The 12,631-nt window shown below is 39.0% G+C and overlaps 1 protein-coding gene across 9 annotated transcripts in view; it reads right to left on the bottom strand.

Annotated features, from left to right (window-relative positions):
- Positions 1–2,398: 2,398 nt before the first annotated feature.
- LOC128305294 (homeobox protein 5) overlaps positions 2,399–12,631 on the bottom strand; it is a 65,269-nt gene continuing 55,036 nt past the window's right edge. For 6 of the 9 annotated variants that reach the window (XM_053042673.1, XM_053042674.1, XM_053042672.1 and 3 more), the window contains exons 12-19: positions 11,629–11,729; positions 11,393–11,510; positions 10,666–10,790; positions 10,394–10,573; positions 10,202–10,304; positions 9,354–10,136; positions 8,485–8,678; positions 2,399–6,587 (exon numbers count right to left, since the gene is read on the bottom strand). In XM_053042673.1, the coding sequence (XP_052898633.1) occupies positions 6,480–6,587; positions 8,485–8,678; positions 9,354–10,136; positions 10,202–10,304; positions 10,394–10,573; positions 10,666–10,790; positions 11,393–11,510; positions 11,629–11,729 (1,712 nt within the window). In that variant the 3' untranslated portion in view covers positions 2,399–6,479. The remainder of the gene's footprint in view (positions 6,588–8,484; positions 8,679–9,353; positions 10,137–10,201; positions 10,305–10,393; positions 10,574–10,665; positions 10,791–11,392; positions 11,511–11,628; positions 11,730–12,631) is intronic. The other 3 variants (XM_053042675.1, XM_053042677.1, XM_053042676.1) reach the window with 2 other exon arrangements.

Here is a 12,631-nt window from a genome sequence, read left to right as displayed (position 1 = left end):
TTGCACCAGAGTTGCGATTCATGTAACAAGAGAGCATCCAAATCAAGAGGTGATATTTAACCGGATGACTACAGGGTTGTTTGGAAACAAATGTTAGCACAAGGATTTCGAAAATTTGAATTATAATTTTGTGTGGAATTTAAGTGAGAATGTAGCGTAATTAAGTGAAACTAATGGTAATATTTGTTGCATGTTTGTAAACTTTCATGCGGTTGTTATTAGCTGCCGATAAATTGATTAATGAATTATTGTGGTTTTATTTAAATGTTAAGATTATTCACTGTTTTGACAATTGTCTCAACAATGAACGGTCTGAAAAATTGTGCAAAAGAAGATTTGTTATTTTTTAACATAGTTTTGTTTTATTTTTATAACCAAACATTAAAAACAAGTAAGAAAGATCACGATCATGTGGGGTCTACGATTGTTGAGGATAAAACATCATCCGCTCTTTAGTGGTGTAATTAGCCAATAAAACTTGTATTTTTTTACTATTATTATTAAAAACGTAAAGATAATAAAATAGTTAGCTGATTACGGATTGTAATAACCCTGTAACAGTTCTGCTATAACGGTACTTCTCCCGTATGTTATTATCGTGTGAGTGCTTATCAGTACATGGGGAACCTTATGGGGAACGAATGCGTATCATCTATCTCACTTGCACTAGCGATCGTTCTCACGAGTTTGGTTGTATGCGATAGCGGTGGTAGCTAATGTATTAGAAGATCGTCTGTCACGCTCGCTGGAGGGGAATTGATGTCACCTCTCATGAAGTCATGCTCTCTTGGTGTCGGAAATTGAAAATCGGTTCGTTTGTATGGAATTTCGCATCAGCCGACGGAAAGTTTGAGATTCACGCGAACAAAAATTGCACCAGAGCTGCGATTCATGTAACAAGAGAGCATCCAAATCAAGAGGTGATATTTAACCGGATGATCATCCACTGCAGGGTGGTTGGAAACAAATGTTAGCACAACGATTTCGAAAATTTGAATTATAATTTTGTGTGGAATTTAAGTGAGAATGTAGCGTAATTAAGTGAAACTAATGGTATTATTTGTTGCATGTTGCGGACAATTGTCTGAACAATGAACGGTCTGAAAAATTGTGCAAAAGAAGATTTGTTATTTTTTAACATAGGTTTGTTTTATTTTTATAACAAAACATGAAATATAATTAAGAAAGATCACGATCATGTGGGGTCTACATTGTTGAGGATAAAACATCATCCGCTCTTTAGTGGTTTTATTAGCCAATAAAACTTGTATTCTTTTACTATTATTATTAAAAACGTAAAGATAATAAAATAGTTAGCCGATTGCGGATTGTAATAACCACCCTGTAACAGTTCTGCTGTAACGGTACTTCTCCTGTATGCTATTATCGTGTGCGTGCTTATCAGTACATGGAGAACCTTAGGGAAAGAAGGCGTGGCATCGCTCTCACTTGCACTGGCGATCATTCTCACGAGTTTGATAGCGCGCAGTGGTGTGAGCCAATGTATTAGAGGATCGTCTCTCGCGCTCAATGATAACATGCGAGAGCACGCTGGAGGGGAATTGATGTCACCTCCTTACAAACATATTCTCTTGGTGTCAGAAATCGAAAATCGGTTTCGCATCTGCCGACGGAGTTTTGAGAGTCACGCGTACACAAATTACTTACTACGCGTATTACTTGTATTACTTGTTGCGTGTTTTTAAACCATCATGCGGTTGTTATTAGCTGCCAATTAATTGATTAATGAATGCTGATAGTGTCTGTGGTTCTATTCGTATGTTTTTATTTAATTTTAAGATTATTCGCTGTTTTCTCAATTGTCTCAACAATGAACGGTGTGAAAAATCGTGAAAAAGAAGATTTGTTATTTTTAACATAGTTTTGTTGTATTTTTATAATCAAACATTAAATATAAGTAAGAAAGATCACGATCATGTGGGGTCTACTTTGTTGAGGATAAAAATTCAGCCGCTCTTTAGGGGTGTTATTAGCCAATAAAACTTGTATTCTTTTACTAGTATTATTTAAAATGTAGATATAATAAAATAATTCGCTGATAACGGGGTTGTAATAACCACTCTGTAACAGTTCTGCTATAATAAAATTCAGCCTGATTGGGTTTAAGCCATCGAGCTTTCAGAATGCTAGCTAATAAAGTGCTAATAATAACTTCATCTGTATAAAACTATCTATTCTAGACGCGAAAATCATCAAAATCACACCAAAATTATGTTTCTGAACAGATTCGTGAATCTTCGGAATGAGGATTTAGATTCATTCATTCAGTGCAAAGCTTCGTTGAGATGATAAGCTCTCAAAACCATCAGTGGTATTAATTTTCTTTCAATTGTACTACCGTATATGTTCAAAAACTCCATGTTTTTCGTTGATATAATGGTTTTCTTCCTCTTTATTTCAGTGTACAATGATACAGTAGTTTGTTTTTGTTTGTGTGTGTGTGTGTGTTTTTAATATTACTTACTTTCTTGTTTTCGACAATCGAATTCAAATGGATGAACATATGTCCTTAATAGTTGTTTTAATTTCCATACACCGTAATGCCTGGACACGTTCAATGGTTTTTCCCACACTCCTCTCGCTGAGATTCATACACACACACACACACACAGACATACATTCCACCCTACGCGACGGTAGGGGTGCTATAACATGCAGGCAATAGTATCGTTATCGCATGATCCTTTTCCCTTACTTGCGTTGCTCCATATAAGCAGTGGTGCCTGTAGCGCTTTCTATTACAAGTATAGTAACATCTACGAAATTTCTGCTCTGTTGACCAGTATGCCCCTATGTATACATAATATGTATAATGTGTGTTGTGTGTGTGTGTGTATATATAATGTATAACTAGAGCTAATGCTGCGTGTGACCCTTTATCCGCACGCTTTTGTGGCAATACGAGCCCTGTTCTTCACTGCTTGATCGCTTCCATATTCAGATCACTTGTTGGTTTGCTAATTTTTCGTGTATAAAAATAATATGTATATATGCAGTTTTTGTTGCCTTTTCTTTTTGTAGGGTTTGCATTTTTCCACCCGTCCCACCCGAATAGTGCTGCGGGCGGGCAGGGATTTTATTGTAGACGAATCCTCACATCACTTATGTGTCGACTTTTAGTATAACGGTTAAAGTGTTTTTTTTTTGTTTATTTTCTTCAATGTGATTTTATCCCACAATACACATCCCCTCGTCTTCCACTGTTTTTCCATTCGGCGCCATTTTAACTTTCTTTTCGTTTTGGTTAGTTTAGGGTTTAGAGCTTGTCGCATAAGTTAATATGGTTGGTTTTACTTTTAAATAATTATGTTCGCTTAGTTATCGTTCCCATACTTCTTTGCTAGGAGCTAGTTATTGTGTTTCACTTCGAGACAGCATCACTTTGTGTCACTTTTCCTTTACACATGGTGTTGAAACTGTTTCCACCTTCATACACACTTAATGCGCGTTTTTTTCTCTACGTTTTCCTTTATTGTTACGATCCGTGGTGCCTACCAGGCTAACATCCATTAGCTCGAGACACAACGTTACTGCTGTTGCTATTGTTAATAGAATGCGTTAATTTGTATGCTTTGTTTTGTGCTTTTTTTTACACTAATTATCGAACGTGATTTTGATTTAGCACAATTTAAAAGAAATCGCCACTGTTTCACTGTTTCCCGGGGTACGCAATCCGTAAACCGGTCACACAACTATAGCCAAAAGGTGAACGATTGCCGATAGTCGATCAATAATATACACACGTCCATTATGTACAAAAAATGGTTAACAAACAAAAAGAAAAAAAAGGGGAGGAAAGCTTATACCTAACTTGATTTCAAGTAGTCATAAGAACAAGTAAAAACAAAATCAAAATGCAAATAAATATGCTACTTTAATTGAAGCAAAAATTACAGGTTTAACAAGAAAAAAGGAAAACACCTTAACGATTTTAAATAGAAAGCAAAGTTTGCAGATGTGTAAATAAATTAAATCCGATAGGAAAGAAAATATGAAACAAAAAAAAATGGAGAAACACTAGGCATTACATACGTTTCATGTAATGAAATTGAAGCATAAACTAAGGTAAAGAAAAGTAAAACAATAGTTGAAAATAAATATGGAACAAATAGCAAAACGGGACCTAATAAAGATAGCCTCTGTTCTAAAGTTTGGTTTACGGTACACATCTGTGCTGGTTTTATGCGCACACACTCACGCGTCTACTTCCATGCGTCACTGATCTTTGGTGGAAGACTGGTGGTCTGCTAAAAGAAGTCGATTGTGCTTTATAACCTTACGATCCGGCGATCGATTCTACGATTGGGCCCTGCAAAGCTTCACGGCATATTCCGCCGGAGCTGGTAGGAACGCGAACACTTAACTGAACATTATGTTACGCTATTGTATGCTAGGCGTCGCCTACAACGCCCTGACGCATCATTGTCGGGGTTTCCCTCTTTCCTTCGCCACACCCCCCAAAAAAGGGTTCGTTTTTAGTGTACTGTGATCGTTTGAACTGGGCAGAGAGAAACAGAGCGAATACGTCTCTTCGCTTCACGCGTAAACTCGCGCATTTGTCTGCCCCTATCGGACTTCTATCTCCTAACAAGACACATCAATAAAAGAGATATTTCGTGTAGTTCCGACCTGTGTCAGTCTTTACCGTTGGTGTCTTGTGACATTGTTGTTGGGGGGTAAGTGGATTGTATGCACTACTTGCGTTGAGCATTCCATTTGCTACGCTTAAAGATTGTTGTAACATTTATGAGACTGAAGTGGATTAAAACCGTACTAAAACAAGCAATGATACTGTGAGATAGAGTGAACGGTTACTGCTGTGTCACTGTGTTAATGCTGCTACTACTGGCGCTGCTAGTCTTCGAACAACAAGTCTGAATAGAGACCCCACTACACACGTAACTCCTGATAATTGGCTGTGGTTGGACGAATTGGTTACCTCGCTCCTAAAAAACACCCCCGTCCGTTAGTAGATGCGCTACTGCTAACTGTGGGGTGGTAGCTAGTTTTGATATTCTTTCTTTTACTATTGTCGCCCTTTCAAGGGAATTTTCCATTTTGTTTCAAAATATGCTGGCGCGAACGTTTATGTATGTATGTGTGGTATGGTATGTTAGTTGTAAGGCTTGGAATTTTATAATTCAACCAGAAGTAACTTGCATTACAGGTAATAAGTCTTTCGGCGTTTTGTTGCTTTTCCTTTTGATCTTCCATTTCGCACTGATATATCAAACACATCGAAGATTTTGCTTACGACGCCGATAAAGTTTTGTTTTTTTTCAATTGATATCATATGTGTGCGCTTCCCACACTTATAAAAAGACATTATTTCTGAACTTCCCTTATTTTCGGTCACTAAAGTTTTGTGTCTGCTCCATGTTATATGTTCTCACAGCGCGTTTTCTCCGTTTGCTTTCGATTGTTTGGTTGTGGAGTTTGGAAATTATGTTTTATTCCGCTACTCATTCGCTTACATTTAATACGCTGGTATTCGAGTTCATAATTGAAATTGTTCTTCTCCGAATTCACTTTTCTTCTTTTTTTTGTTTGTTATTTGAAAAACTAAGTTTGAATAGCTGATATATTTTTGGAAATAGACGCAACAGCGGTAAGAAAATATCTAAACTGTATTTTAAATCGTGAACGTTACATCGATATAATTAATAATCATGAAGTTGGAGTTGTTTTGATATTTTGTTAGCCTTTTCCCTTCCCGAAGCAAAACGAACGTTCTCTCAAACATCTCACAAAAAAAAAATCGAATTCCTATCGCAAGGGATCAATTACAGTTGCTATTTCATTATAGCACAGTTTCCGACACCAAACATATGCATTCCGCCATGTATATTGGCCATGTATATTGCCATTAACGATTTACTCCAACATTCAGCTCGCTAAGGTGTGTACCAACAAAAAATTAGCTTTGTTTACCAAATTCCTTTCAAAAAAGAATTCCACCACAAACAAGCAAGTAACTCAAGCATAAATACCTTAATCTTCTTTTAAAGGTACATTTCCCTTCCAACGGGGACAGATATTATGTGACGAATCGATCTCGCCTTAGACGATATGCATCTTCTTCAGCCTATTGGGTTACATTCATTTCAGTAGCTTCTTATACACGCATTAGTGACGGTTAACTTTACATTTCATTCATTGGGAGCTCGCCGCGTTCTCGATGGCGTTAGTTACGTATAGAGCGAGTGAGTCCCTTTCGCATAACCAATATCCTTACTCCTTTTACTTCACACGCACTGCCGCGGAACGATGTGAGGAACGTTTGGTTCATACATTTCAGTGCGCTTACAGAATGGCGCAGCCCGCCGCTCGCATCTGTATACACTTATCCTTTAGGTGGGTTTTACTGGTGTTGGCTAAAGCGGAGCTGAGTGTGCCTTCGGTGAACAGACGGGACGAAAAGCGTCGTGTGTGAGCGCGAGTGCATGCGTGGCAGAAATCTAATGGATTTTCGGTGCGCTACGATCGTTGATCGTACGGTTGCGTTTGAGCGTTGCGCCACGCTTGATTTGATCCATGAGCGATTCGTGACAGACACGGGGATCCGGCTGCAAAGGAAGTGACAAAACGAAACAGAAAGAAAATGGCAAAACCATTCGAATTAGTTCCAAATGTACTGGTCAGTGTCTCTGTAAGTGATTCGTTAAAGCACGGTTGAACGCGGCAGCAAGAGGAAGCATTAGCCAAATATATGAAGGAGATTGAAAGTAGGTGGTAAAAATGGTGTAAAAAACAGTAACAAGGGTAATACAAATGCATTCGCCTGCAAATATGCAACGGTGGATAATATATACCAGCGGCCGAAGAATGGGCTGATTGCTAAAAGCGAGCCAAAAGGGTGAGAAGTATCAGAGTATTGCCGGAGTCACTATGGAACTGCTTGAAAATCTACCATTGACGCTATTTTTGTAGAAAATCATTTGATTTTACTGTTATTTAGGTATTGAATTAACATCGCAGCCATAAGACACTATATTCTAATTTAAAATTAATTTATAAAAAAACGTATACGTAGGAATGAGGATAGCAGATTGAACAAATAAAACGGAATATAAAAGATAAACGGAGAATAGAGTTCCTGCAATGCTCTGCAACGGTAGATTTTTAAACGTGTTTCATAATTCTGACTCGGTGATACTATATATTACGTGATGATTATAATTGTTATATCGAACAGTGTGTAATCGTGGCTTGTGGTAGATTCTGCATCCATATCTAAACAATCGAAAAAGCAATCGCGTTTATTTAAAGTGATGTGGAAATAAAGAAAGCTTGACAAGGTAGAAAAGGTAAGTCAAAATTTAACCTTTACGGGGTTATGTGAGTGTACGTACTGAGAACAAGCTTGTTTCTGTGTGTTTACATACAACATTCGGCCGTTTTTCATTTCTATATGACTACCATTGATACAGTGTGCAGACTAAACATGACAATTACATTCATTGCTTGTTTTGTTTCTATGTTCCTAGACAACTGGTTGAATAATGTTTACAAAAAAAAGGTTTAACAGATGTAAACAAAGGATGTTAGTGAGTTTTGAATTGTTGTTTAGTTCCAAATTAACGGCAACAAACTTATCGTTGATATGATAGATGATGGTTTATTTGATTGTGTGATACAATCGGAAGTTAATTTTCAATTGGTGAATGACACAAAAACCAGAAAAAACCACGCAGAAAAAAAGTATACAAATAAAACGATAGTATCGGATGAAACAAATCAAACATGTCGATTAATTTGAGTAAAATGAAACGAAAACAGAACAAAAAAAAGACAGTTCCTGTCGGAACTTACGGAAAGTAAGAAAGAAAGATAAGCAAAAACAGCATCTTGCCAACACATCCGTACACATTATGTGCGACAAGACAACTGTTGGTAAATGGGCGAGATATTAAAGTGAAAACAAAACAAAACAAAAGAGTACCGATATCATCGGTAACGAATTATTTCGTTAGAGAGAAACATAATGTAACAACGTAAAGTAAATATGTTGGACAAATTGTGTCGGACACACGGCCGTTACAGGGCGGCAACATTATGTAGAAGGAAAAATAAACAATGCTGTGAACAAAAACTGCACAGTCACACTTCCTCACCTCGCGGGACTCATCTCGATCGTACCCACAACAGACCTATTTGATTCCATTATTACACAATGTTTTTTCTTAAAAGTGAAACTGTTGGCTATAGTAGCGCTCGCCGTTGTCGTGCTAGCGTTTGCAATGGTTTTGTATTTGATTTGAAATAAAATAAAAACATAAGAAAAGAAAAAATATAGATAAGAAAGGGAGTGGAAAACCCTGTTAAGATATTTCGAGGGCACCACCGTACAAAACACACGTTCTGTGGTGGCACTATACGAAATATGTGATGCTGTTTTTTTTTTTTGGGATATGTTTTCCTCAAATACATTTTTTCTTCGCCAATACGTGCTATAATGCTTACCAGAGCTTTACTGTTGATAAGATTCCGAACGGCGAATGCTTTGCCCGAGAGCCGCTGTTCGGCGAGACGTGCGTTAAGGTTTTCTAGAAATCCGGCACTAGTTTTGGCGAGCACATTGTGCGACCCACCGGATGGCGCAGGTCCACCGCCAGCGGCACCATTATTGTTTGCTGAACTATTACGGCTGTGATGATCTAAAACGGGAAAGTACGGTAAAGCTTAATTAGTGAAACAATTACTTTACAAAAAAAATAGTGAAGATGTACATGCGTTTAAGATACAACTTTGTGTAATAAAGCTTAAATACAAGACCAACAGTTTAGCACATTCTACAGCAAACGAGCAATCGGTGCATTCGCGTTCCGTGTCGGCATTTTGGATGGCAGCATTCAAATTTGAAAGTAAATGACAATATGTACGTGCATGTTGGGTACATTCGAGTAGTTATAAAACTATTGCACGCTTTATGCATTCGCTTATACTTTTGCTGCAAAAAATCGACCGAATAGACCGATATTGTATGATCGACAGGACGTCCGATGAGCAACAATCTACAAACACACAAAAATTATAAATGGGCACACCAAAACAAACAGAAAAGAATAGCAAAATCAACTGCAAGTAGCAGCAATTGCTTACAATTGAAAAAAAAAATAATGTTATTTTAAAACAAACAAGACAAATGCAACAGAAAGAAATGGAAACAGAACGTTACGGCGGTACAAATAAAGCGTAAGCGTTCGCGCACAATTAAACGAAAATGGAACGAAAGCAAAACCAAACAAACAAAGGGTGGAAATAAAAGTGAAACAAGAAAAAATCGCAACAGAGCAAGATCGATACAAAGAGATAGAGGAGATGGAAATTACTTGTCCGGTTTGGGGTACTACTGCCACTACCACCACCCCCACTGACCACATCGTCGTGATGCCGGGTGCCTTTACCAAAGGACGAAGGTGAATAACTACCGACTGGAGCAACACCGCCACCACCACCAGCCGACGTTTGGACGGAACTGACGAATGGATTCGTCGAGACGTAAATGTTTTGCGTTGGGTAGCTGGTGCTTCCAGCGCCACCACCGCTGCTACTACTACCACTACTGGCAGCCCCAGTGGGCGGCAACACGTGACCGTACTGTGGCTGTTTATGGGCCGCTTGTTGCTGCTGTTGCTGGTGATAATAATATGGCGAGGATTGCGGTTGCTGCTGATATTGCAGCTGTTGGTGTGTTTGCTGCTGCTGCTGCTGCTGCGATGGATACTGATTCTGATAGTACTGCTGCTGTTGCTGCTGGTAGTGTTGCTGTGAAGTGGTTTGATTAGAGGCGGAATAGATTGAATGTTTACCCTCTCGTGGTGGATGTGGAGGAGGTTGCTGTTGCTGTGATTGGTAGTATTGTTGCTGCTGTAGCTGCTGCTGCTGTTGTTGTTGCAAGTGTTGTTGATTATTGTTGTACGCTCGTGGATCAACCGGGGTAGACCGTTGGTAGATCAACTCATTGCCACCCGATGGTGCGGTCGTGTAACCATAGTTGTTTGCCTGCTGTTGCTGGTGTTGATAGGGCACAGGTGACGGTGACTGAGATGGTTTGTTGGGTGCTATCTTGGCATTTAATTGTGCAAGGAAGCTACTATTTGGCTTCTGGGGACCTAGAAAACAAAACAGGTTAGTAGTGCAAATGATTGAAGATTCCCGCAAGGTTTCCGTCTCTTACCAGGACTTGAGGTACGGAAACTGGACATAGTCGAGAGTTGTTTCGGTTGTGCGTATATTCCTCCTTGTTGGTGGAGATTCGTTTTCGGAGATCGATTCGATAGCTAGCAAACAAACAATTGACACAAACGATAGATATTAATATTTCGCCCAATGCACTAAGGTAAAAACAGTTAAATTAAATCATGAGTACCGGCTTGTTACTATCAGTTGCATGGAATGAGTTTGGTGTGCTAGGGTGATGGAGTTGAGATGAAGGATAGTGTGATTGCTGCGTCGTCGGCGCAGCAGCAGACGATGATGATGTTGTGACATTGCTATGTTCGTGACCATGCTTGGTGGAGGGTAATGTACCGTACAGATTGGTGTATTGCTGGGTAAGAATGAACGGAGGAACATAATGCGATATTAAAAAATGATGATTGATTGTTTCTGACAGCACATGAGATGAGCCTTTTTATTTACCGTAGGTGATCCTTGATTGGAGGGCGGATTGCTTTGCTGTTGAGCCCTTCGCAGCACGCCCGGACTGGCCGGTGTGTGCCTTATTTCATTCAGAGCCTTTACCGTGCCCGCAACATTTCCTGAAACTGAACGAACCCCGTAAGAAAAGAAACAAACACAACGATTTTTCGCAGGGACGTTTTTTCCAAACATAGTTTACACGCGCACACTACTTCCGAAAACTGGAAATTACGAAATTGAATGTGAAATTTCGGTTTACACCGGTGCATCGAAGAGTCATGCAATGATAGTGAAACTATTCTGCATTCGACTGATGATGCAGCGTAAAGTAAGAAGGCATGTAAATTAAGTCCTACAAACGGCGACTCTAAAGGAGCCAGTGCTACGAACTCTAGCTGTACAGAGCTTTTCTTACATCGAAATATTACATTCTAACAGCTCCTCCACTAGATCGCCATACGCAAGACGATCGTGAGCAGATAATTTATGAATTATCATTTTTCCATGGTTGAATGTAAGAACTACAGTACAAAAATATACGAAAATCTGTTGAAAGTCATTCTACGTATGCTGAAATTGCCGACAGCTGAGCTGTTAGAATGGAACATTTCAAAGTAAAATGTAAAGGACACTTTAGTGATGTAAGTACACTGGATTCCGACATGCAAAGCTCTGTTACAGGTTACAGCAATGAGTGAAATTAAAACAAATATAAGATGAAACGCACTACTAGGTGAACTTCCGGCGGCCGAATCTAACAGATAAGCAGGTGGTGGTGGTAAACTTTCTGATGAGGTGTAAGCTAGGCTTTGCTGGGCAAGATTTGTGGTGTTGGTGGTGGAATTCTGTGGAAAAAATCAAATAAAATACACGAACAAAAACGAAAAAAGAAGAAAAAAAAGAAGAAAAAACGGAAAACGGTGAGTCGCTTCTGGCTCGAACGTCCAATCGTACTGTACCTACAGTTCCTACGCTAGGACTAGGCGTTACGCTTGAGCTGCGCCGCACGGGCGGTGGTGGTTTCACGGTATTAACAGACGCACGTCGAGTGACCCGGGTTGGTCCTGTAACAATGCAATCGGAGATTGGGCGGGAAAAAAAGAAACGAAAGAACATTAATGCGCTGGCCAAAGAACACACTCGCAGATAAGCAGTGAAATCGTAGCTGCAACAGTAAATACAAATCAAATGGATTGTGTCCTACTTTAAGTGTTTATTTTTTGGATTGCAATTTACTTGCGATTAATCAAAGGATCGTTACAAACGTCTGGACAAAACGGAGCACAGTTGAACGGTATTTAGTTGCTACAGCTAAGGGAGATGGAAAAAGTTGATAAATTACACTCGGTTGTCTAATGCAGAATGTTGCTATTAAACTCATAGGCATGGCTGACAATATGAAATATGTATGAATGAGCATGACAGTGAATAACACTACAAAATCAAACAAATTAGCGACAGTAAAAGAATGTAGCATTGCAAACGGAGGCAACACCGAGAACGATAAATTATTTGTGAGCCGTGACGTGATGATGCATTTGTACGCCGAAACAACATGGTTATAGCAAACCAGTGAACGTGAACAACGAACAACACAAACATGTATGAAACATAATAAGATAAAGCTGTTTTAAATTATACAGTCTCAACAGAGTGGAAAATGCGATTGGGAACATAACATACAAATACTACACGAAAGAGAATGTAATTAAAAAGGAGTAAAAAACTGTTGTTTTGCAACTTAAGATAAAAATAAATGGCACAACTATCAGTACCGTTTCAGAGTAAGTACGACTGCGAGCTGCTTACAGATGTGATAAACTAGGTTAATGAGCATGAGATGCCGAACGATCGGTGATCAATGAAGGAATTGAGGTGTTGATAGAATGCCAGGTTCAGGATGCAAGTTTGATGGGTTATAATACATGAACAAACAAAAAGAAAAACATAACCAAAACGGAACGAA

This window comes from Anopheles moucheti, chromosome 3 (assembly GCF_943734755.1).
Source record: "Anopheles moucheti chromosome 3, idAnoMoucSN_F20_07, whole genome shotgun sequence".
NCBI classification, from domain to species: domain Eukaryota; kingdom Metazoa; phylum Arthropoda; class Insecta; order Diptera; family Culicidae; genus Anopheles; species Anopheles moucheti.
Note: the sequence above shows the minus strand (reverse complement) of the source record. Positions and strands in the feature narration are given on the sequence as shown.